General features: G+C 37.6%; 3 protein-coding genes and 1 long non-coding RNA gene across 4 annotated transcripts; 2 read left to right on the plus strand and 2 right to left on the minus strand.

Moving 5' to 3' along the window:
* Positions 1 to 449: 449 nt before the first annotated feature.
* LOC148848083 (Bifunctional inhibitor/lipid-transfer protein/seed storage 2S albumin superfamily protein) lies at positions 450 to 2,636 on the minus strand. Its single transcript, XM_088948231.1, has 4 exons — positions 2,196 to 2,636; positions 1,763 to 1,798; positions 1,597 to 1,626; positions 450 to 785 (listed from the first exon to the last, which is right to left on the minus strand). The coding sequence occupies exons 1-4, from the start codon at positions 2,563 to 2,565 to the stop codon at positions 586 to 588; spliced, it is 636 nt and encodes a 211-aa protein (XP_088804357.1). The 5' UTR covers positions 2,566 to 2,636; the 3' UTR covers positions 450 to 585.
* Positions 2,637 to 5,449: 2,813 nt separating this feature from the next.
* Positions 5,450 to 7,001, minus strand: LOC148848084 (non-specific lipid transfer protein GPI-anchored 20-like). The gene is made up of 4 exons (XM_088951552.1): positions 6,549 to 7,001; positions 6,390 to 6,422; positions 6,211 to 6,273; positions 5,450 to 5,830 (listed from the first exon to the last, which is right to left on the minus strand). The coding sequence occupies exons 1-4, from the start codon at positions 6,886 to 6,888 to the stop codon at positions 5,625 to 5,627; spliced, it is 642 nt and encodes a 213-aa protein (XP_088807678.1). The 5' UTR covers positions 6,889 to 7,001; the 3' UTR covers positions 5,450 to 5,624.
* Positions 7,002 to 12,996: 5,995 nt separating this feature from the next.
* LOC148848085 (non-specific lipid transfer protein GPI-anchored 5-like) lies at positions 12,997 to 13,812 on the plus strand. Its single transcript, XM_088948529.1, has 3 exons — positions 12,997 to 13,321; positions 13,461 to 13,577; positions 13,694 to 13,812. The coding sequence occupies exons 1-3, from the start codon at positions 12,997 to 12,999 to the stop codon at positions 13,810 to 13,812; spliced, it is 561 nt and encodes a 186-aa protein (XP_088804655.1).
* A 6,609-nt stretch (positions 13,813 to 20,421) lies between these two features.
* Positions 20,422 to 21,577, plus strand: LOC148848086 (uncharacterized). The gene is made up of 2 exons (XR_016101401.1): positions 20,422 to 20,834; positions 20,995 to 21,577. It is a non-coding gene; the product is annotated as an uncharacterized LOC148848086 (long non-coding RNA).
* Positions 21,578 to 24,135: the final 2,558 nt, after the last annotated feature.

A 24,135-nucleotide genomic window follows, 5' to 3' on the forward strand; every position in this document is an offset into this window, starting at 1 on the left:
TAGCTTCTAAGGCTCTCTCTGGAAGAGGTCCTGAGTCAGACCACGGTTCATGTCCCTTATGGACTCGAGCCCTTTCCAGTGAGCCTATTTCATCTTAATGCAACATGATTACATGAGTTTTCCTACCGAAAAAGAAAAAAACATAAAGAAGAATATAAAAGTACCGATTAGATTAGCTTGGCCGCAGTAAGAGCCATTCATTGGTTGGTATAATGGTAAAATCTTGTGATGAGGCTGAGTTCTTCTTGGGTTGGGCCGTATCCAGCCCACCCCTCCAAGACCCCAGCCCCTTGTCACAGTGCACACGTCAACCCCTTATTTTCTTCCCAGCATGGTTGGTGCCTGTTGTGATTTACAAGTAAGCTACCAATATTGATGCATTTTGTATGTTTTAATGTGGTTAAGTTTCCATAGCAGAGCTACATAATAAATTTCAGTTGATATCTATGTAAAAGAGCCCTTGGAGCATTTAAACCACTAAAACAGCAATACAAGGCTCGTATATTTCAGTATCTGTTCACAGAAGCAGTTGTGACCGTACCAAGGAACTCAACAGACATCATGAAACAAGATTGATGAATTGGCTCAGTGAAGTAAGTAGGTGCATATGGGAGTGAAAAAGAGAGAGATTCCAGGTAAGGACCGGTAATTGCTGCTATCAGCCGGCTTCAATGTAGAAATATTGGGAACAGGCTCTGGTGAGTAATCTTCTGGAATGGATGAACTCACAACAGATTCCGGTGGTGTGCTTGTAGAAGCTGCTGCTGGGGAATTCTCAGCGCTTCCTGCAGATTGATAACTAGAATTAGTTTTGGTATTTATCAACCCAAGTTCCCGCTTGATCATGTTTGAGCGGATACAAAAATTCAAATTCATCTTTTTGTCTGTCTACCCTTAGGTGAAAACTCCAAATCCTGGTAAATCATTTGAACTCATGAATGTCAGATTCAAGTTTTTTATTTTTTTGGTTTTTTTCTCGTAGCCCAAGATTCGTAACCAGCTAGAAACCTTACCAACTGAGCCTGTTGGTGAATCGCGAGTTCTAATCGTCTACCATTCTATTTGTAGTACTATGCCAATCACAGTAGTGGTCAGGTGAAGTCGGTCGGTTGCACTATTACAGTATTACGTTGGAATTGGGATCTGCTCCTTAAATTGCGCACCTCATGGTGGGATGTCCCAGTGAGGTCGGTGTGAGGAGTGATTTGTGAGGAGCATATCCGGACGGACCGGACTCATTACATTGACATGGCGTTTCATGATTGGCTTAATCCTTAGTATCATTGGAATCCTGACACGGACCTCACGGCTACATCCCACCGTCTCCCATGAATAACGAATACAAACACAGGAGATGTTTCTTATGTGCGGCCGCCAGAACATGCTGTGAGATTGCTGTGAGGAGCGCGAGGAACAGTTCCGGACTTTCCAACAGCCTTTGCTGCCATGCATTGGGAACATCTCTTCGTTATTCAAGGAGCTTCCTTCCGGATGTACAGCTACCATGCCTGGTGGGAATCTATTGGGAGGGACTAGGATCCGGTTTTACTACCGAAGGCCTGAAAGAGAAGTTACTGGATAATGGATTGGCATTACCAGAATCAGAGGGATTTGCAGGCCCGAAACCTGCGAGATTCAAACAAAAAATCAGAAAACAGTTTTGTAAAAAAAGAAAGGGTCCCAAAAAGAAATAAAGAGATTTTTGGTCTACAAAATACAATCCATTAAGAATGACGAAAGAATATGTATGGAAGAATCATACCGGTTGTGCTCCCGAGTGGAGGTAATGATTCCGACTCTGTTGCAAATGATCGATAATCAATTAATTAGTTGAGGAATTAATCATTTAATTGCTTCATCTTTTCTGAAATCGTAAGAAGCAATGAAGAATTCTTTAAGAAAAGAAAAGATCAAAAGAAGTTATTATTAAGAAAGAAATTATTATTAATCCTAATCAGAATGATGGTTGGTTTTGTCGCCAAATATAGACACATAGCGATGAGATCGGATTGGAGAATATTTTCTCCAGTAACATCGCTACAGCGCATTACTCCTTTCAATTTGATGCCAAAACGACTAGCCGCCAAGTTAGCAAAACGGAAACTCGAAAGGAAACGGCAAAGAGCAACCACTGAAAGAAAAAATGAAGAAAGAAAGCCGAAACAAGAACAAGATTGAAGAATTTAAAGCAATACTTTCGCAGAGAAAACGCAGAGAGGTTGTATTGGCTGTTGTTTGATCGGCGTTCCTTGAAGGACAGACAAACGAAAGAGATAGGATCCTCGTAGTGTTGAGAGGGAAACCAAGGAGTGAAGGCTGGCGGACGAGGTAGCATAGACAGGCGGATCTACTAGTGTCGGAGAATATGGCGGAGAAGGCATTACAGCACGGAGGAAAGGCCGAGGAAGAGCGGTTGTTCGGCGGTGACGCCAGGTAAGGCAGGCATGGCGACAAGGCTACCAGTTCGTTGGAACAGCCTCGGAACGGCACCTCGTTTACCGCCATTGCCGCAGTGAGACATAGGACAAGCATCATCGCTGCTGGAGATATCGTAACAGGCTTCATGACTGATTCGGTACTGCTGTCTTCCGATTTTCTTTGTGGTAGTGGTAGGAGAAACCGAGAAACAGATAGAAGTGTTGCATGAAATACTTATAAGTGAATCGGAATGGCTGGAGGCTCCCTTAGTTTAAAAAGAATGTTATTCCCGAAGAGAGAGAGAGAGAGAGTTCCATTAGTCGGTCTACTGTTAGCTGATGGGTAATACTTGGCTACCATCCCGTACAAGCGTCCTACTAGGGTGAGAAAAAAATTTAAAAATTGAACCGACCGAAACCGAAACTAAAAATCGATTAATCGAATCGGCCGGTTCGATTAAACCCCAAATCCTAATTTCTAAATTCTGTCTAAACCCTTAAACCAAAGTATAAACCCAAAATCCTAATATCTAAATTTTAAACTCTTAAATCCGTAAACCCCTAAACTTTAATTTTATTGTATAAAATAAATTTGGTTGTGATGATGCGTGGATTTGCCCGCTTCCCTATTGGAGGACGGCTAGGACTAAGTATGATGCCTATTTGTAAAAGGAGAAAAAGATTAAGAGTGTCCAGGTGTTTAGACTCAGGGTGAGCATTTGGATGTTTAAATTAGCCGAATTAGTTGAAAGCAGAGAGTAAGAGAATGAGAGCAAGTTTGCACTTAATTGCATGTACCTTCGTGATTGAGGGTTGAATCCTTTATATAGGCATTGGGGTTTAATTTCTTTGCCGGAGATATCTAGGGAATATTGGGCCTTATCGGCCCGTTATCTTAGGGGCATGTTTCTCTCTCGTTGGTAATCGTCATCCGATCTCCCTGAGTTATACGGAGAATGGAGTCATCGCACCGGATGGGGGTGTTCTACCACCTGATTCAGAAACCGATAGGCGCATTATTCTGTATAAGGTTAATCTGCCATGCAGGTCGGTACCCTGGAGGTCGGCTGGCTGTTCGGGTCTCTGGTTGCAGGTCGGCCTTCGGCCTTCTTTACCGAGGTAGAGTGCACTGCTTTGTTGTCCGGTCAATCTCCTTAAATCGAATTACACGTGGTACTTGGTGCTAACGTCCACGTGTTGTTCCATGTCAAGTCAGCCAAATTACTCCTCATCAGGTTGGATGCATGTCCTCCAACATCGCATGAGCCAAGTATTTTCCAGTGGATGCAATGCATCTTGATTGACGATCACTGTTTCAAAAACCTGATCGAATTAGATGGTCAGATCATCTGGGTAATGACTCTTTTGGGATAAGTACACTGTACATGTACTCCCCCTCAAAAATCTGAAATGGCAGCACCCTGTTAGTCTATCAGTACTACATCTTGTCCATGAATTTGACGTCAATCCACGGGGTAGTATTCAGTCCACTCTTAGAAATTTTAGCTCCACCACAGGGATGGATTAAACTATAAAACCCCCTTCCAGCCAGTCTAACTGTTAAACCTTTTAACTCAGGAGTGGTTCACAGGTCATATTTTATAGTACATGGGGCATCAAACATGTTTTCAAAACCTAGATCCAACCTAATATGACTCATTACATTGCATTTATATAATTTTGGTGGTAATTTTTCATTATTTATAAATATTTTTATATTTTTTGAATTTATAATATCACAGGTTGAACCACTTGACCTAAACGGTTGAACCATTAACCTTAAAAATGATGGCTAAAGCAATTCTGTTTCAAGGTTGATTTTCAAAATCTTGTTGGCGAGAGCCGAATTGGAAGTTGAATCTAGTTCTATCTAGCTATGGGTGATATGAATCTGATATTGTTATATTTGTTGCAATTTGGAATTACCCCAATCTGATCCATATATGATCCGATCAATCTGATAATGTTTAATCATTTACAATTACATAAAATTAGTAGGCAAGTTCTACGATGTCGGAAGCATATATATGGTACCGCAAGAACTTTGACCAATCAGAACTGTTTGTTGGTATCAAAGTAAAACTCCTAAATCCTAAGAGTGCATTTGATTGCAGTACAAATTTTGACTCAGTGCAAAATTTTTACATGCATGATTCAGTTTTGCTTTTATTTTTTTATATGACTTGTATTCCTACCTGATATAATATTTTTTTTTTTGCCTTTTGTGCATTCATTAACAGTATAAATTTTACATCTCAAAAACTAATATAAAATTTGCATCACTTTTTTACTACTTCAATTCTCTCACATAAAATGGAAACCACATCACTTTGCATCATACCATATTCTGAGACAGATAATACACCTCCATTCTCTTTCATTATGTGGAGGTCACTTCATTTTATTCCCTACTTCTGATAAACCAAAAATTCAAATTCGAAGCAAAAGTAAATAAAATTTACACTCAGCCTTTTTGCACTCCCATGCATTTACACCAATGCAACGAAATTTGTACAGCCTAAAATTGTCTGTGATAGTGAATTCACTAAAGGCAGGCTGTGCTTGGTGCAATTTTCATTCTTGTAAAAATTAAATTTCAGAACGAACAGAATATGAAAATATTTGCTAGCTGTGAGTCAAATGCTTTTTTTTTTATTTTAATGAAAAGGAAGTTCTTTTTTGTGGCATGAATTTCAGACTCTGGCCCAAGCAACATCTCGGGGGTACTTAAGCAATCAATAATATACAAATGCCAGATATATTGAGATATGGAATCTGCTTTGTACTCATGGCATGCAATGAATGATCCAATATCCTTTGGACCAATACACCCATGTCAGTGCTGTACACGTAGATCTCACATGTCAAGATGATGTGGCAACTTTGTGATGGTTAAAAAAGTTTTCAATTCTAGTAGAGGATTTGCACACTATTCTTCGTGCCAAATAATTAGGAAAATTTATGCTTTATTAGCCATGTGGCACCGAGACCGCATTATATTCATCCATCCATGTCCAATTACGAATTATAAGTAAGAAACTGCAAATTCATCATTATTGTGCCCATATTTTACAACAATCTCAATCAAAGGATGCATTTAGTCACTCAAACGTCTCCCAAACAAAATGAAATAAAACAAACCCAATCCAATCATTCATGCCCAAAGAATAGAAAGGCCGGCCCATATGTAGAATCCAAGGTCCAGACTTAATGATGACACAAAACCATTACTCCCAGAGCAAATAGGAAGAGCGACGGTGAGTAAATGTAAGAGGGCATAGCTGCTGATGGGTTGAGAAGGGGACGCATCCCGGGTATTGACGTTGGAGTCGCTGAATCCGCTGGTGGTGGTGATGCCACGGTTGTGTCACTCTCCGGAGGCAGAGCTGGTGGTGAAGATTCAGGGATAGAAGCTGCCCAATAGATCAGAAGAAAAAAGCCGTTAATATCACTAAAAGCTTTGGTGTTGGTGATCCATACTGTAAAGTGTAAACACAGCGAAAACTCAAGTAATAAACAATTAATGCATCAGAATGCACTCAATTCTATCCTCTCCGCTACAACCAACCAGCTGGAGTTACTGCTTACTACCCAAAGCTATCTAATTTTGGGAAGAACTCTTCCAGCCCAGGATTGAGACCTGATATTGATGTAGCTGAGAGTTGGGGTTTATCTTGGGCCAAAGCCCATCTTCATCCCTTGAAAATTTTATATTTACCACCCCGCCCCCGCCCCCACAATTTCAGTATGATTAGTTAAGCTTAAACCAAGCAAACAATGATCATCAGGTTACCTTTGGTGCTAGGAGGAGGAGCTTGTATCACAACCGGAGGAACAATCCCGACTGTTGCAGGACCTGCCATTTGTCAAAGATCATGAGTGTAGTTAGGAAACAAAGAAAGCTACACCATCCTAGCTTTGTCTTCAGCACATCAATATAAAAAATAAATCAGCATCTCGCTTGTTATATACCTGGAGATGCAAGAGGAGAGCCAGATGCTGATGCTGCAGAGAGAAAACAAATTCATAATTAGTATCTAAACACACTGATGAGACAAGCAAGCTTCAGAGTATAAGCCATTGGCTTAGTTATGAGGTAAAATGATAAGATATATAGAAAGAGAAGGTCACATTTGCACTGGACGGGAAAACCATCCATCTTGCAGGCTCTGGGAAGTGAGATTGCCAGAGTTCGATTGAATGGTATCTGGAATGGCACATTTCCAGTCACCACAAGGCACGTACAATCCATGCTAGTACTCATAAGAGACCGAAGCGATTGGCAGCAGTCGGCAGTCGGCGAAGACCCATTGCCACTACTCCCAGTTATGTAATTGAAGCATGGCGCAAAGCTGCTAATCATGGCGTTGGTGCAGGGTGAGACGATTTGGCCGTGAGCCAGCATCGCTGATGTCGCCAACACCAGGCCAAGGACACCAGTTATGTGCCAGGAAACCTTGAGCCCCGCCATGTTTCTTCTGTGTTTTGGGGTCTGTACGTTTTATTTCTTGGAGTGAAGAGAAGCTCTGAGGGGATACAAGGGTTTAAGGTTGGTTGCTGAGGTGGAGAAGGGAAGCTGAAAGCAGTTTAATTTATAGATGGATGGGTTTAAGAAGCGTGTGGAGGGAAAAGCTGGTAGATTTGGAGAGGGTTTTGGAGTTCACCAACCTGAGCTGACATTTTCCCCTTGTCAAATATTCTATTGCATTATAAGATTGAAAAGAAAACAGTAATTAGGTAGGGTTGTTATTGGTTGGGAACATGACATTTCCTTTTGAGCTTTATACGTGGAGAGATGTTTGTAGTCGTTCATATTACGTGCCGGTGATTACTTCTCGAATTACAAGAAATTGGCCAAGTATGGTTTTGTACATAGTGACTCGGTGAGTTGTAGTTGGTACTCGGTCTCGAATCTTCTCTCTCACCTGTCCTATGACTCAAGAATGGGTAATTGAGTACTTGACTAGGGAGCAGTCATGGATCTGATGGGGGGTCAGTGGAATTTAGAAATTTGTATTGAATTTATTCATATATATTTTTTTAAATTATTATAATTAATTCTACGTATGTATGTATATTGAGGGATCTTTTCACCACGAAGCTCATATAAATCTCTTCTTTTCATTTCTTACACATGGCTAGTTGTTTCTAAATTAAATTATCAAAATTAAAAGTCAAAATAAAAACCTCTCTTAGGCCTGAATTGATTCTAATAAATTTAATTACTGCTCTCGCCATAAGATCTCTCTCTCATAGTCAGTGTTTGTATTTTGTATCATCTTCCTCTGTTCTATTATTAAATCCCAAATCCATATCTACATATTAAGTTGTTCAAGAATATTTTTTTTTCTTATTTTTTTTGAGTTTTTCTTTTATTTTTCTAAATACTATAAGCTCTAACTGTTGCAATGTGAATGTGGTCTCGGTTGATCATGAAACATAGTTTACTAATATGTGGCGATGTTAGATGCTCTCAAATTGAATAGAAACTTCACTAGCCTTTGTGTTTTCTAACAACCTGTAATCTAGAAAAGTTATATATATTCAAGTTATTACTTTAATGGAAATTTCTTATCGAATTCTACTTGTAAAAAGTATTATGATATTTGTTATACAATTACGGGTTAAGTAACAAACTATGAGAGGCTGGTTGAGATTAAAATGAAAAGTAGTCTTCTAAGTTCTAAGGTTAGAGCGAGAGAGTACAATTATATCTTGCATATTGGCCGTAATAGCCAAGATATTTATGGACCTATCCATCACTAGCTAACGTACCCTCGATTTCCAATAAAAAAGCTTTTAATGTTTGATAAGGTAGACATGATAGATGGTCCATCATAATTTTTCTTATAATAATTATTAATTGTGAAAGAAATAGCGAAAAAGTATGGACAGGCTCAATGCAGATTTCTGAATTCTACCATAGATATATAAACATTCAAAATTTTAATTATCTCCACTCTATGCACTAATGCCCACCTATGAATTGGCATCAATTCTGAACTGGCACCTAACCCAACTATACTTTGGGCCTAAAAATTCTGACCCTGAGATGAATCATCATTCTCCCTAAGAAATAGTAATTATTAAAATTAATAATTTCTATTTAATTTTGCACATTGACTTTACTTCTCGTTATGATGTTATGTTGTAAATTCTAGATCCTACCTATCTCCCTAAACATCCCAACCCGTACCTGCTCCAAAACCCGTACATATTGAATTGGATTTTGAGAATCCAAACCCTCCCCGCACATGAAAAATACAAAATCCACCCCGACCCAACCCGACCCACATTCAAGGGTAGGGGTGGGTTGGATTTAGAATATGCATTTAATTTTTCATTATTTCTTGTTATATATTAGTAATAAATAAGTGAAATAACACAAACAAACAATAATTTTCCAATTATTTGATTTTAAGACATGTAAAAAACATGGACTATCAATTATCGTTCACATAAAATTCAAACTATTATTAAATTCAATGTCTAATACATATAGTTTATGTGCTTTCCAACAATATGCGGCTTGGGGAGGGTATCGGGTTTAGCCTAATACCACATTGTTCACATACCGATATGGGTTGTAGAATTCCAAAACCCATCCCTGCCCCAAAACCTACCAAAAAAAAACCCACTCAGTCAGGGTGGGTAAGGGCAGGTACCCACTGGGTAGGGTAGAAATTGCCATCCCTAGTTATAACTCCATGCAAAAACGTCATAAAATGGTTTAACTTTTGACACAAAAACGATATGGGCACACTAGAGGTGATTTATTTTGTTATAAGCTCACCATAGGTGATTTAATTTGATATGGACACACCACATTTTGCATCCTATTATGTGGATGGGGTATTGATTGAAACATGAAGAAGACTTTATCATTTGGGGAAGGGCTTCAAACAAGTGATAGGTAGACCCAATTTTGCTTCCTTGATATTCAAAATTGAATATGATCTTATCTATAGAAAAGTAGCATCATATTTTTTTAATAAAGAGTATCAAAAGAGTAGTTATTTCCACTCTCAAACGGAAACATTCTTTTTCAAACATACGTGTTTACCCACTCTAAAAGAAAAAAAAGATCATCACTTCAAATGGTATATATAAAAAAAAGAGCATCATTTCTATAAGATCCAACAAATAGGTTGTTTATAAATAAAATTTGATTTAACATCTTAAATTTAATAACAAATTTATATAACAAAAAATTGAAATAAAAAACAACCTAAAATTGCAATATAAATAATGGATGCCCAAAAAAATTGATTAGATTACCGGCCCTATACTTAGTATAGGGTGGTCATTCTCTAGTATATAATAGATAATAGAAAAAAGAAATAGTGGAAGATAGGGGTCCTCTCAAAGCAAAGCTCAAATATACCTCCTCTACCCTTTCTTTTCCTACACATGTGCATATTTGTTTTTAAATTAAACCATTAAAAATATAACATGTCAAAATTAAAACTCTCATATATTTTCATGGTCTCTCATAAAATCTATATTTACTCTCTAATAATATCATTCTTAAACCTCTCTCTCTCTTCCCTATCCATTAAATCCCTATTTTTCTCTTAAGTCTCTCTTAACCCTTTTGGCTCTTTATAATAAACTAGAGGAATAAATTAGGTGGATTTGGTTAGGTTAAGAGCCAACTTAAATCTGAACCCTAGTTTGGATCCAAACTAATGTGTCAAAACCCAAGTTTGTCCACCCATTACATGGGATGATCCAAACTAAAGGATTTATTGCTCCTTTCCATGAGTTATCAAAATTTTATCTCTTTTTATATTAATTTAGTGTAGATTTTTTCATGGATTGCTTTGGTTCAGTAATAAAATGTAATAAAAAACATGTAATGTGAACCTTTGTTATCTTCATCGGTTTAATTTTGAAATTATTTTTCTCTTTAACTTGGTTATTGATCTCATGCGAAGCACATTTTTTGGCTTTATAGGACTACACAACAGGGGTTGTGAATCCCCCAAACCCTTAACCCCCAACTCTAGTGGTAGTAGGATTTGATTCCAGGTCTCAACTACAACTAGATAGAGATCTTGTCAATTGAGCCACCATCAAGAGGTTCTCATGCTAAGCAGTTGATTTATATACCTCTCCTAATATATAAGCTATATAATAAGCTAATATATATATATATATATATATATATATATATATATATATATATACATATATGAAGGAAAATATAGGAAAAGGAAGGGAAAGGAAGGAAACCTATACAAGGTTTATAAAAGTTTCCCTGCCTTTCCCTTCCTTTCCCTACTATTTCCTTCAAACCAAATGCAGCCTAAAAGATACATTTTTAAACAGTGGCCGGTGCATCACATAAGTATCTTTTAATAACCATAAAGAGAGCAATTGCCTCCATAGAGATCTAGAGAGAGACAAATTTCCTATTATTTATTCTCTTTTCAATCATTTATATTTAGATTAGTTGTATCTGTAAAATTGAATTCATCTCTACACGCCCCTAAATGGGTAATGGCCTTTGTAAGAATAAAGGCCCAGACATGTTTTGGGTTTTCTACGAGAATCCCGATGTGGATTTGAGCATATAAGTAAGAATTAAGAAGTGCATCTAGGTGAGGATGATCATTTCTAGCCTGGCCCAGCCTGACCTGTCTCTCAATAAATTAAAATTTTGTATAATTATTATTAATATATATATATTAAATATAACGTATGTAGTGTCATCCGCCCAAAGAGAAACCACCTTCTGTCACCAGGGTTGGGGTTACATAGGGGTTCTCCCAGGGCGGGCCCAATCCAAGCCGCCTATTAAGCCTGGACTAACCCAGTTCACAATTTTGTAACCCCTTATTTCTTTTTATGAGAAAAATAGAGAGAGAGAGACCATGAATTTAATTCATGTACCAGGTCAGATTGTAGGATATAATTTTTATTCATCACTGCTTCTATTTCCCATCAAATCCTTCTGGTCGTTTTTTTTCATGGTGGGCCCTTGAGACAGAAGGAAGAAGGCTAAAGGCATTTGAAAACAGATTGTAGGATCAAGGAAGGTCGGTATGGTAATTTACATAGGGACAACACTACATGAAAGTTTACTATTGAAGTCATACCCAATAGGCCAATATCATTTTTATCAGGGTCCCTAATAACACCATACGTGTTAAGTGCCTACTTGAAAGTAAATATTGGGCCAAACAGGATCTAATTATAGTTGACTGTTTGCTCAACATCTCTTTATCAATATTTTCATGTACTATAATTCTATGTGCTGAAACCTAACCTTTTATCTGCAGATCTAAAAAAAGCTTGTAATTAAACAAATCTCTCTCTCTCTCTCCCCACTGACTTTTACCAGCTAGCTAATTGGCATCTCCAATTGACTTTAGAGAAATTACGGGCACCCTTAGAGCAGCCCAAAGGGCAGGCTGGGCTACCCTCCTTCCCTTGTGTAGCCCCATGAAGCATAAAAATGATAAATAAATAAAAGCACAAATAGTAGACAGTAGTATTTGTTTCCTAGCCGGCCCTAGGTGTCCAGACCGGCCTGAACTCAGAATCAGGTTTGGCCTCTTCAGTCTTCAGATCCAAATTTCCTTCTACTTTATACATAGCCTCCATCCATCAGATTGGTTAATTAGCTCAGCTCAACCGATTGCCGGCCAGCCTCAGCCTGTGCCAAAATAAGAGCATTTCCATTTTAGTTCCAGCACAAGTAGGCTTACTGCCCCAGTTACTCGTGCCCAGTTAGTCAAATCTATACCATCATATATTGTTCCAACTTCCAACTTGTAGTGTGAACGAATTCTATATTATATTCAAGTCTGCAGTCAATGAGAAGTGAAGCATACTATATAACTGGTTTCATGTGCATTAATTGCATCTTAACCACACTAAAAAACTCTCTCATTAAATAAATATTGTTAAGCAATTGGTTTCATAATAATTAAGCATGCAGTCAATAGAAATCCCTTCACTGGACGACTTTCCCCTAGTTTAGCCATGTGGGGTGGGGGACTTGTTTCCAGTGCCAGATTTCTCCATTTGTTTTCTCAAAAATCAAAATCCTCACTTGCCATTGAAGTTTCTAATCGTTTAGTTCGAAAAATGCCCACAGAAAATTAAAGAGCATTCTTACTTTTGCTTCATGAACTCAATCTGAAACTTGATTCACAATTGAATTGAAATTTCTGAAGGTATCTAGTCCACCAAAACTTGTGTATATATTATGGATAGGTAGCAATAGCACGTGCCTTCCCAGCCTCTTCAAGATGACGAAGGCCATGTCGTTATCTATTGATATTAATATTTCAAACTGTCGAATTCTCCTCTAGATCTCTCACCTTTGAATTCTGTTTATAGCTTGCCAATCACCACTAACACCTACATTTGTTTGTTTCTACTCTCTAGCTACTAGTTTGTGATCTGTCTATATAGCTGATGCACATCCCCCTCCCTTCTCATTCAACTCTAACCCAGAAAACATATTCCCCCCATTTTCATCAACCTGAGACCTGACACACAAAGCTCAGAAGCCACCTTTTCTGATATCACCGACCGGTGACATTGCCAGAAAATCCAATAACCTAGAATGGCTTTGAAACGGGTGGAGATGGGTTTGGTCATGGTCTTCATTGTGACCATGCTTTGGGTTGAATTAGCTGTTGCTCAATTGGCTTGCACGTCTGCGCTTATTAGCATGGCACCATGCGTCAATTTCATTACGGGAAATTTCTCGACCCCAACTGTATCATGTTGCACCAACTTTGAAAATGTTGTTAAGACACAGCCAGAATGCCTGTGCACGGTGATCAATGGCACTACCACACCGTTGGGTTTCAACATTAACCAGACTAGGGCTATGGAACTACCTACGGCTTGCAATGTTCAGACTCCACCAGTTAGCCAGTGCAAGGGTAAGTAAGTCTATCTAAGTGAAACAGCTATATCGATCGATATCTTTATGTCTTCAAAGCTTTTAAATAAAGACGACGTACGTTAGCCAGCTGGTATACATATACTAACATCAACTTCTCAACCTGCTATTGTCAACAGCTGCTAACGGACCTGCAACTTCTCCGGCGGGCTCACCGGCAAGTTCTCCATCAGATTTATCCAACAAAACTGCTGAAACTACAACTCCAACACCGTCAATATCAGTCTTCCCATTAGGTATATATAGGATATTAGCCAAATTAATTATACCAAGTAATAGATCAGATCGTCATTTACAGTTTTGAACCAGAAAGTGTACAGATCTGATACATTTTCAAACCATATATATGCAGGAACTAATTCCTCGGCGACGGGGTTCTCTGACGGAAACAGTAATACCAAATCGCCCCTTCAGCTTGTTATCTTCCTCCTATTCATTGCATCATGTGCTTCGAATTTCCCTAGCTTCTGAATCTGCTCCAGGTTGTTGCATTTGCTTCAGTGAGTGTTTGGATGCTTAAGGCAATTTTTACCCAGAAAAGAACAAAAGTTTGTGATTGTATTGTCGATATTTTATACTCTAATCTGTTTGTATTATGTACTAGAAATAGAGAAATTCTTTTTCCTGGTAATGTTTTTTCTTCTATCTTCCAAGCCATATTTTCTGGTTTAATCTTGATTAATTACTAGGTTGTATTATGACACTCATGAACTAACTCCTCAAAAGCACGGAATTGAAGGATTCTTTTAGGCCACTAGTACGTTTTCGGAATTCCACTCTGCTAAGGAATTGGACCCAAAAGAAGAAATTAATCGGGGCAAGATATTGGAATTGGCTCGGAAATCATTTAATTAACAGAGTGGGATTTCTATTGTCCAAACACAGCCTAAGAATTGTTTAGTGAGGAATTATTGTAATTGCTTCCTATGTTGGGTCGTCGACAAATGGAATGTGGAAAAAGTTTGTGGGTAGGAGATCCGGTCTTCTCGTTTTAGTAAAAAATACTGCAGGGGTGTCCAACAAGTAAGGAGCACCTCTTGAAATCTTGAGATTGATGGAGAAAAAACCCTTCATGTGGTTCTGTTTTGAAATTCAGAACTCGGAGAGTACTCTCGTTCAGAATGCAATCCAATTAATCGAGTTCATTCCGCCCGAGATTTTCCGATTTGACAGTTAACTCGTGAACTCGGTTGGGCTTAGAAGCTTCGGGTAGTTGATCAACTATATATGTTTCATACGATCACAACCAGACACCACGTCAGTACGTCACCTCAAGTCTCATCTCAAGACAATACTCAATAGCCATCAACTGCTTAGGGATTCATGTATTTGGATACTTTTGAGGGAGGGCATCGGACATCAGAAGTCCACAGCTAATAATACTTTAAGATTAGATATCTCTACAAATAATATTTTCGATTCGAGTGAGATTTCGTCTTTTGATATTAATTGGTCTCATCTTTGAAACCCGTTTAACCTACCAATATAGGAGAAGTTGGCCACCAAAAAATTGCCTGTATGATTCCTGCGTTTACTTTTTGTTTCACTATTAGTGGAGATCGGTGGGATGCACTGGTTTTGTTAATTAACAATGAAACAATCAAATCTTATAAACAATTTGAAAGAATTAAAAAAAAATGGTCTAATTAATTTATCAACGGATTAATATGATAATATAATATTACATTATTGTTATTAATATTGATAATATTATTATTATATTTATTTAAGTAATTAATATAAATTATTTTATTTATACAATTATTAATTATTAATATAATAAAACTTATTAATACAATCATTATAAAAAATTTAATTAATAAAAACTATTTAACCATACTAAAAGTAATTTAATAAGTTACTTATTATTAAGCAACCCGTGTACTACATGGATTGCTCTACCCGTCCTACACGGGCTGTTGATCCCGTGCCCACGAATTGCATTGCCCGTGTAATACACGGATTGCTTTACCTGTGTAATACACGGGGTTCTTAACCAGCACCGTATCCGAATAGGTTTTCCGAAAGTGTGTCTAGGATGACCCAATTAGATCGTCTTCTTCACCGCATGATAAAACGGGTCCTGCGATAGCCCGGTTCTGTTTTTTACCATGTTTTTCCTTTTTTGTCGTTTTTTCCAGATTTTTGACATCTAGTGAGTTGGTTTGAGTTTCATCTGCAATAGGAAATCACAAAGCCAACTTGAACGAAGTTTAATCATATCTATTTATACTTGTTAAAAATCCAAAGTCAGAAGGTGCAGTTGAACTAACTTGAACGATGTGTTTCTTCTCTATTACCGAAGGCACAGTTGAAAATCCAAGGAAGAAGGCAAACCTGGAAACGAAAAAACAACACAAAAAACCTTGAACTTATCTCAGAAATTGGAAAAAATAAACCGGTTCTGAAAAAAAAATAATACTAACCTGAAACTTATCTCCAACTTTTTCAGGCTACCGATCCGTAAACCTCTCCAAAGCTTATTTCCAACATTTTCAGACTATTGAAGACGCAGCAAACTCATCCTCATACTACCAAGAAGCTGGAAAGACATTCAAAATACACATTTTTTGATAGCGGGAGACGCATCGTAATGGCAAACATTTCCTGCAAAAACTTTTATTGCAAACTATTTGATTGGTTTAGATATTATTACATGGATTTAAAAAATATATAAAAATAAAAAAAAATAGAAAATTATAATGGAAAAGTACGGATAAATCGAATGCAGATTTTTTATTTATTTCACAACAATAAACATTCAATTGGCATCAATTCCATGCTGGCATCGATTCCAATTATACTTTGGGCCTAAAATTTTTTACGCTGGCCCGTCACCCCACATACTTGCCCCCAAAACGTCCCACAAAACCGGAACGTGACGCGTGTCATGACACACGCGCATTAAGTGAAACGCATCTGGAACCCATTTCACGCCGCTCCGTTATTTCCTCTCTTGCCCAAAAGCGTTTCTTCTCCCATTCTCCTTCATTTTAATTCGAACTGAAACTCTCGGCGCCGGCCCCTTTTCGTAACCCATTCACCGGAGATTAACCCGGTCGAGTTCCGCCGGCTGACGCCGGAAGCCATACCAGCAGGAGGTAAATACTCTGTAAGTTTTTCTCATTTCTTATATATATATATATATATTGTTTTTGTTTTTTCTCATTCGTTTTCTAGCATTCACAGATCTTAACCCGTCGGAGTGGAAGCCTCCAGACGCTGTTTCAAACCCTTGACACTCCTGGAATTTGAAAGCCCTCCAAAATTCAAAACTCTCAAGAATTTGAGTTTTGACTTGAGGCGGTTGGCCATGGCTGGAACGGCCTGGGAGGAGGAGTGGGAGCTGTGCAACGACGACGACTTCGTTTATAAGAGAAAGAAAAGAAGATAAGATTATATTGCTGCTGCTACACTACTAGTACCGGTTTTTGATTCAGTGGTGGAGCAAGGTAGCGGAGGGTAGGAGTGGTCACGGGTCGGGTTGGGTCGGTTTCATGGGATTTTCCCAACTGACCCGACCTAGTCGGGTTATCAGAGGTGGGAACTGAAACCGACTCACTGATAGGCCAAACCGACCTGATCGGTTTGAGTCAGTTTGGGTCGGTTTCAGTTTTGCTCCCGTACAAAGCCGAATAAACTCTGAATTAGTTGAGGACTTGAGTTGAGGGGGGCGGACCAACCAAGTTAAGTTAGAGAATAGAAGATTTTAAGAGAAGACGAAAGTGGAATTAGAAGACTAGTAGGAAACTAGGAATTCTAATTATAATTGCCTAATGGGCATTCTAGTTCTAGTAGGAATTCTAATTGTAATTGCCTAATCTAGGTAAAAAACTAAAAAATGACACCTAATTAATTGAATTCTAATTGTAATTGCCTAATCTAGATAAAAACCTAAAAAATGACACCTAATTAGTTAAATTCTAATTGTAATTGCCTAATGAGCCTTCTATTTCTAGTAGAAGTCTAGAAGACTAGTAGGAATTAGGAAACTACTCAAACTAGGAAGTAGGAACTACCAAACTAGTAGAAGAAAGGCTAGTTCGGTTCAGGTTGGGTCGGATTCGGTTTTCACATAAGAAAACCGAAACCGACCCGAGATATCGATTTTTGTATGTGCCCAACCCGAAATCGGCCAGTACGAATGAAAACCCGGCCGACTCGAATTGGATCGGTCCGGATTAGTCGGTTTGGTCGGGTTGGGCATTCTTATGAACAGCCCTAGCGGAGGGAGTGGAAGAAGAGGACACTGCTGAAGCCGAGAGATCAGTTGCGACAAATGAATTTGATCATAATTCCCTTTGTAATGATTGTCATGTATTCTCTGATGAAATATTAAAGGTTCTTTGTCAATATTCTGTCTCTCTTTATTAGATCTACACTCTCTCTCTCTCAGAAGAGGAATTTGGTTTCAACAATGGTAAAAATTTTTAAGTCTTAGGCTTCATTTTCCTTTCCTTATTTTCAAGGACTTACCTCTTATTGGCGTTGGGGGCATTTTAATCGCAAAAACGAGTCCTTAAAATAAAGAATGCCAAATGTAGCCTTAGACCTGGAAGCCATATCTGCAAAGATCATGTAAGAACAATAGAAAACAAAAGATTTAAAGGAGCATCAGTGCTTATGAGAGTATATATCTATTGAGTACTTGCTACACAACATTATGACTCCTACTACTACAGAAATATTGCTTGTCTTTGGTTATTACCAAAATCCCTCTTCTAAACATAGCAGCTATCTAAATGCATACATGAGCAATAAACAAGGTGTTTCGAAGATATCGCTGCATTTCTTTGGTACTTTTTCCGATAACCCGCTCAAGTTGCAGAGGGTTTTAGAAAATGGTTGATAGGACCAATTGCTGAAAGAACTCAGACCTCAGGCTTCTCTCTTTATAATCCTGCTCCCGAACTTCATCTGATGTAGATTACTCCATGCTGCATCAACGCAAATTGTCAGCCATATCCTCTTATAGTAAAAGTGTTGAAACACACCAACAGTTACTAGCATGGCAGTTATGTTTCCTTCCAAACTACTGTTTACCATTATGAATTTTAATTGCTTATGACCGCAGAGTTTTGAATTCTGGAGGGCTTTCGAATTCCGGGGTGTCAAGGGTTTGAAACGGCGTCAGGGGGCTCCCACTCCGGCGGGTTTAGGTCTATGAATGTTAGAAAATGAATGAGAAAAAACAAAAAATATATATATAAGAAATGAGAAAAACTTATAGAGTACTTGCCTCCTGTTGGTATGGCCGTCGACGTCGGCCGACAGAATTCGACTAGATTAATCTCCGGTGAGTGGGTCACGAAAGGGGGCCGGCGCCAAGGGTTTCAGTTTGAAGTAGAATGGAAGAATATGGGAGAAGAAATGCTTTTGGGTAAGAGAGGAATGAACGGAGGTGCATTTCACGACGTGAAATGGGTTCTGAACGCGTATCGCTTAAGTCTATTTGTGAAATACAGGGTACATTTAAGTCTATTTGTGAAAAGTCAAGGTATATTTAAGTCTTTTATTTATTATTTTTTTGTATTAACTACATAGTTTTAGTGTGTGTTTTATTATATGGACGTTTCGTAATAGGTGTTTATTAAAACATCACCATATCATTTCCAAATCAGTATTTTTTCCATCATATTTATTCATACACAATGATATTCACAAAAGTGGATTTTGATTTATGTGTGCACTAACCGGTGGGGGAAGCTTCATTTTAACGCTCCCCCCCCCCCCCCAATGATTGGTATTTATTCACTGTTCTGCTGATGTGGTGTCTAGTATGCCTAATTGTTCATAAACAGTTTATCAAGTACTTTTTTTAGTTTTAAAGACAAATCAAGTACAAGCATTTATTTAATAAACAAAAGTTATACCAAATACATACTTAGTGATTTGTAGGTTGAAATTAAAAAAAAATAATAAAATGAATAAAAACAACCAATTTTGTGATAGCATGAATGGTTCGTTGGCTTCCCGGTTGGCCGGTTATGACCAGTTTTTATTACCACCGATTTTGAGAGTTTGACCGAATTATCTGATGAACTGGTTTATGGTGTCATCGGTTAGACCCGCCAATCCAGTCTGATTCTATAAATACTGAGCGAAAATAATGTTGAGATATACACAAAGAACCATAATCTCTCTTAAATTAGAATGTATAATGAATAACCCAATTAAGGAGATTGCCATTAATTATCTTCACTAGAACTTTGATATCACTTTCCTGTTATAATGTTGCTGATTGTTAAATTCAAGCAAAGGGAAAAAAAAGTCAAAAAACTAATAAGTGGGCAGTTCATATAGTTCTAGTATGACTATACTTGAATGAAGTAACAGACGAATCGAAGGGCAAAAACGCTGTAACTTAAATATTCTTATATACCAATATGCCCTTACTTATATTGTGGTTGTACTTTAATAATAAAAAGCTATCTCAGTGAAACAAAAGACAAGTGAAGGGTTTTATGGTGAAAAAATATTAGTGAAAAGAGAAATAAATTGTGTATTCGTACTTCTATAGTAAGAAATAATTGATAGATAAATAAATAGATATACAATATAATACCATAAATATAAAAAGGTCATGCGTAATGTTGGTCCCAGCAAGGGCGAGATGGATATGCATGTGGGCCTATAAAGCTTAAGGCCCGTGGACTGGACCTTGGCACTATAGCGTAATGAATTATTGGTCAATTCAACAGTTTTTCTGACCAAAAATCGGGTTTGGGATAACATTGTTATGGAATAATGTGTTGATCCACCATACCGTGAGAAAGAGTATCCCTGGACCCTTGCTAGTGTGAATGCTCATCCTATTCCTGTTCCTGGTAAATGTTATTATCATTTTATGATTCATAATGATTTGCCAGGTTTTCTCCAGCTGAAGGAAGCTAATAGGTAAGCACGATTTAATAGCCAAATGACACCATTTAATATATTTATCAATCATAGTATAGTATAGTTTATAAATTATAATCAGTTAGCAGTTGAACCAAATAAAGAAACAGTTAGTAGGAAAAGTTGGCCAACAACATATTAATTAATTTGCATTTGTGTCATACCACAGCGCCTCTTTGTCCTACCATCAATCCCAAGTTCATCTCCTTCCTCAATCTGTAAGCTTCTCCTCTCCTTTGCGTTTTGGGCAACTACATATAACACAATATGGCACCAAGAGGGATGGAGTTGACCCTGGTGGCAGCAGTCACTGTGACCATGCTCTGGGGAGGAGCTGTGGCACAGTCATCAGGCTGCACAAGCGTGCTCGTTGGCATGTCGCCTTGCCTGAACTACATTACTGGAAACTCTATCATCAACCCCATCTTCCTCATGCTGTTCGCAGCTTGCTAGTGTTGTAAAATCGAATCCACGGTGCCTGTGCGACGTCCTTAATGGTGGCGTCTCGTCACTGGGAATCCAAATTTACCAAACTCAGGCCTTGACTCTCCCCAATGCTTGCAATGTCCAAACTCCGCCAGTTAGTGCATGCAACAGTAAGTAACTCCTTTTGGGTTGTTGAGTTCATAGCTCAACCAACACCTCTACTAGTCCACCAGCAATTTAGCGTTCTTTCTTCAACATAGATAAACATAAATTAATAGAACTCTAGATCAAATTTCTGATGAACTTCTCCATCTATTCTGCAACTTTCAGCTGTTTGCCCAACAGCATCACCAGCAGGGACCCCAGATACCAAGGCCACACCAGCAGTTGCAGCTGCAAATCCAGAATCCAAAGCTACACCATCAGTGCCAACCATTCCTTCTGGAATATATATGATTAATCTCAAAATTACTAATTAATAATCCCCCTTTTCTCATTTTACTATAATTTCATATAAATGTTCAACATGGTGCAGGAGGCGGATCCAAGACTGTTCCATCAACAGGAGGCGGGAATACATCAGATGGAAGCTCCACCAAATTGACCTTTCCTCTCCTCTTCTTCCTTCTCTTCTCTGCATACTACGCCAGCTTCTGATCAGTCCTGCTGACCTGTGAATCTGTGATTGTTGTATGGTATTGTGCTCCATATTTTGTTGCATTTAAGTTTGGGGTATTGTTTTTCCCCCTAGTGAGAGACATTGTATTTTGTGTTAGAGAATAAATCTATTCATCAGGGACCTGATCACCCTAACAGCTTGAACGGTTCCTTTGAGAGAGTGGATTAATTTTTTGTGTCTAAAGAGAATTCTTGTATATTCTGTTTCCTTTCAATAAAAGACGATATTATGGTATATGGTTTAGTATTGGAGCTCACAACTCATCATATGGAGAACACAAGGGGATGTATGGTTTATTGCACGCTGTATAATTTTGGGAATCAAAAGAACAATAATTCAGGAACTTCAAAAGTTCAATGGTCCGTGACTCCGTTCGTTTAGTAAGCTTTGCTAAACCACCAAGGGATCGATCAAGGAATCTCATGCATGGAAAATTATATAATTAGTTTGGAGCTCCAAAAGTGTCTTTAAGGCTTGGTTTGTCTGCAATGCAATTTCATTTGCACTACTACAAAAAGCAAATGAGAAAAATACAAATACAAATTTGTAGAGTGTAAAACCTTGTATTTTGTATGTATTTATATTTATACTCTTCCCAAACTGAGCCAATACGAATGAAATTGCATTGCAAACTAGGCTTTTCTTCCCACCCGGGATATGGCGAATATTGACTGTGGCCTGTGGAATTAACCTAGTAGTGGCCAATCCAGTGGGGATCCCCTATGTCTAATGGACGGTCTGCATTGGTCATAAAATTCCCTTTGCATGGCAAAGTAAGTGAGTGTGTGTAGAGAAAGCTCCCCATTTTATATTATCTCCATAAAACATTGGTTATTGACATATTGTGTTTTAATATAAATCTGCGAAGGTAACAACATTAATTTTTTCAAAGTCTGATAAGGTGAACTTCATTTAGCAATGCTTAGATACACACCAAAAGAGTACACTGAACGGGAAAGACAGAGAAATAACTCTAATATTCCAGTTATAAAAGAAAAAAAAAAAAAAAACAGACCAATCTGCTCTGCTGAAGCGAGAAACATGTAAATCAGAGCAGTGTGAGAGGACAATATTATGAGACCCCTGCAATTCTGCAAATGGAGATGAATTTCTGAATAATTAAATTTGGCTAATATTTCAGTGGCTCTGGATAATTAGTTTTCCTTTTTGGAGAGGAAAATAGTTACTGGGCTGGATATACTCGACCGCTAGAAGATTAATTCTGAAAATTAAATCTCAAATCCAATCTATAATGTGAACAGCTACTTACCAACTCTAGAAGGAGACGGGATTTGGTAGCCCAACTCGTAAAATGAATACTGTGTTTAAGTCATTGCATGGATGGGCCAGGAGTTTGTAGTTAGAGCTAATCAGCTAATGAAGATCCATTTAAAAATGGAGCAGGTAGAAACTTCCAAAGCTTCAATTTGGAATGCCAGACCAGACAGAGAGACTTATCATCCGTCGGCCCCCAAATTATTTGAAGTGAGAGAAAATTACCAATCTTTTCGATAATTTGGAACGCCATATTCCAATGAAAATATTTAAGTCTTCTTTCTTCTATGCAGGTTTTTTATCTCTTTAATTTGATAGTGTAGTTACACTAACAATCTATGAGGATTATACTTAACATATAGAAATTTAGAAACTTTTTTTAGATGGCTTCCTTCAAAATTTTGTATAAAAAAAATAAGAATCATGAAAGTTTAGAAATTTTAGTTATTAAAAGATAATATGAAGGTAATGACCGTATAAGAACAAATAATTGAGAAAACAACTCAGAAGGCCAGGACTAGAACATGATTGAATGCCCAAAGGGGACCTACGTATTCCTTTCTCCACCTTCCATTAATATGGATTAAGTTTCAGCCAGAAGTTGCTAAAGAAAAGCTTTTTCTATGTAGGCAGTTGAGCCAATTGGGCTACATTTTTTCTTTCATTGTTTGTGAAAGACCATGTTCAATAATTGTTTTATTTTCAATAAGCAAATACACAACATTAAGTCAAAGAAGAGGAGTCTATATAGAATTAAGGGTGTAAAGAAAACCTAATTTCATCTTCAAGATTCGACATAATCAAATCAAATATAGTAATCCCATCAAAACCAGATATGAAACCCATACCATTTAATTTATCAAATCAAATTCAAATATGGCCTGATTCAATTTGATACACTCATGGACATACAAGATGCCCTAAATATGCTTTATTTCTCTCTAATAAAATTATATTACAGGCTATTTCTTTATGTAATGGTAAAAAATCAGTTAGATGTGATTGAGATTTGTTGAATTAATGGTCAAATTTAAATATTCAAATATCCAGTCAATTTTGAATTTGGATGGCCCTTATAAGAATCTGTTTGATATAAATTCGAATTCAAATTCAGATATGACCTAATTTGCATTGAATTTACTCCAATTAAGCCCCTATACATAACTCCTGCATTACGGGGAGAAATCTAATCAGCAAACTCAAACAAAAGATACTAGAGAAAACAGACTAACAGAGCCCAAATTGAAATAAGGAAACTTTAAAGATACCCTTGTGTTTTAGAATAATACAAATCCTATTCATGATATTTATGTATCCGGTTCAATTTATGCCTTTATACTTGATATCATGGCAGACCTGGAATCATCTAGCAGCACCAACAGATTTAATTCTTTTATGCACATAAAAGTTGAATACCACTTTTAGCCCCAAAGCTTAAGTCATTAACTTGTGGACCGATCCTTTATATATATATAAATCCTTTGTATTCTTATCTCTTTCCAATGTAGGATTTTACA

Source organism: Nelumbo lutea, chromosome 6 (assembly GCF_056320005.1).
Source record: "Nelumbo lutea isolate HS-2025 chromosome 6, American lotus-T2T, whole genome shotgun sequence".
Taxonomy (NCBI): domain Eukaryota; kingdom Viridiplantae; phylum Streptophyta; class Magnoliopsida; order Proteales; family Nelumbonaceae; genus Nelumbo; species Nelumbo lutea.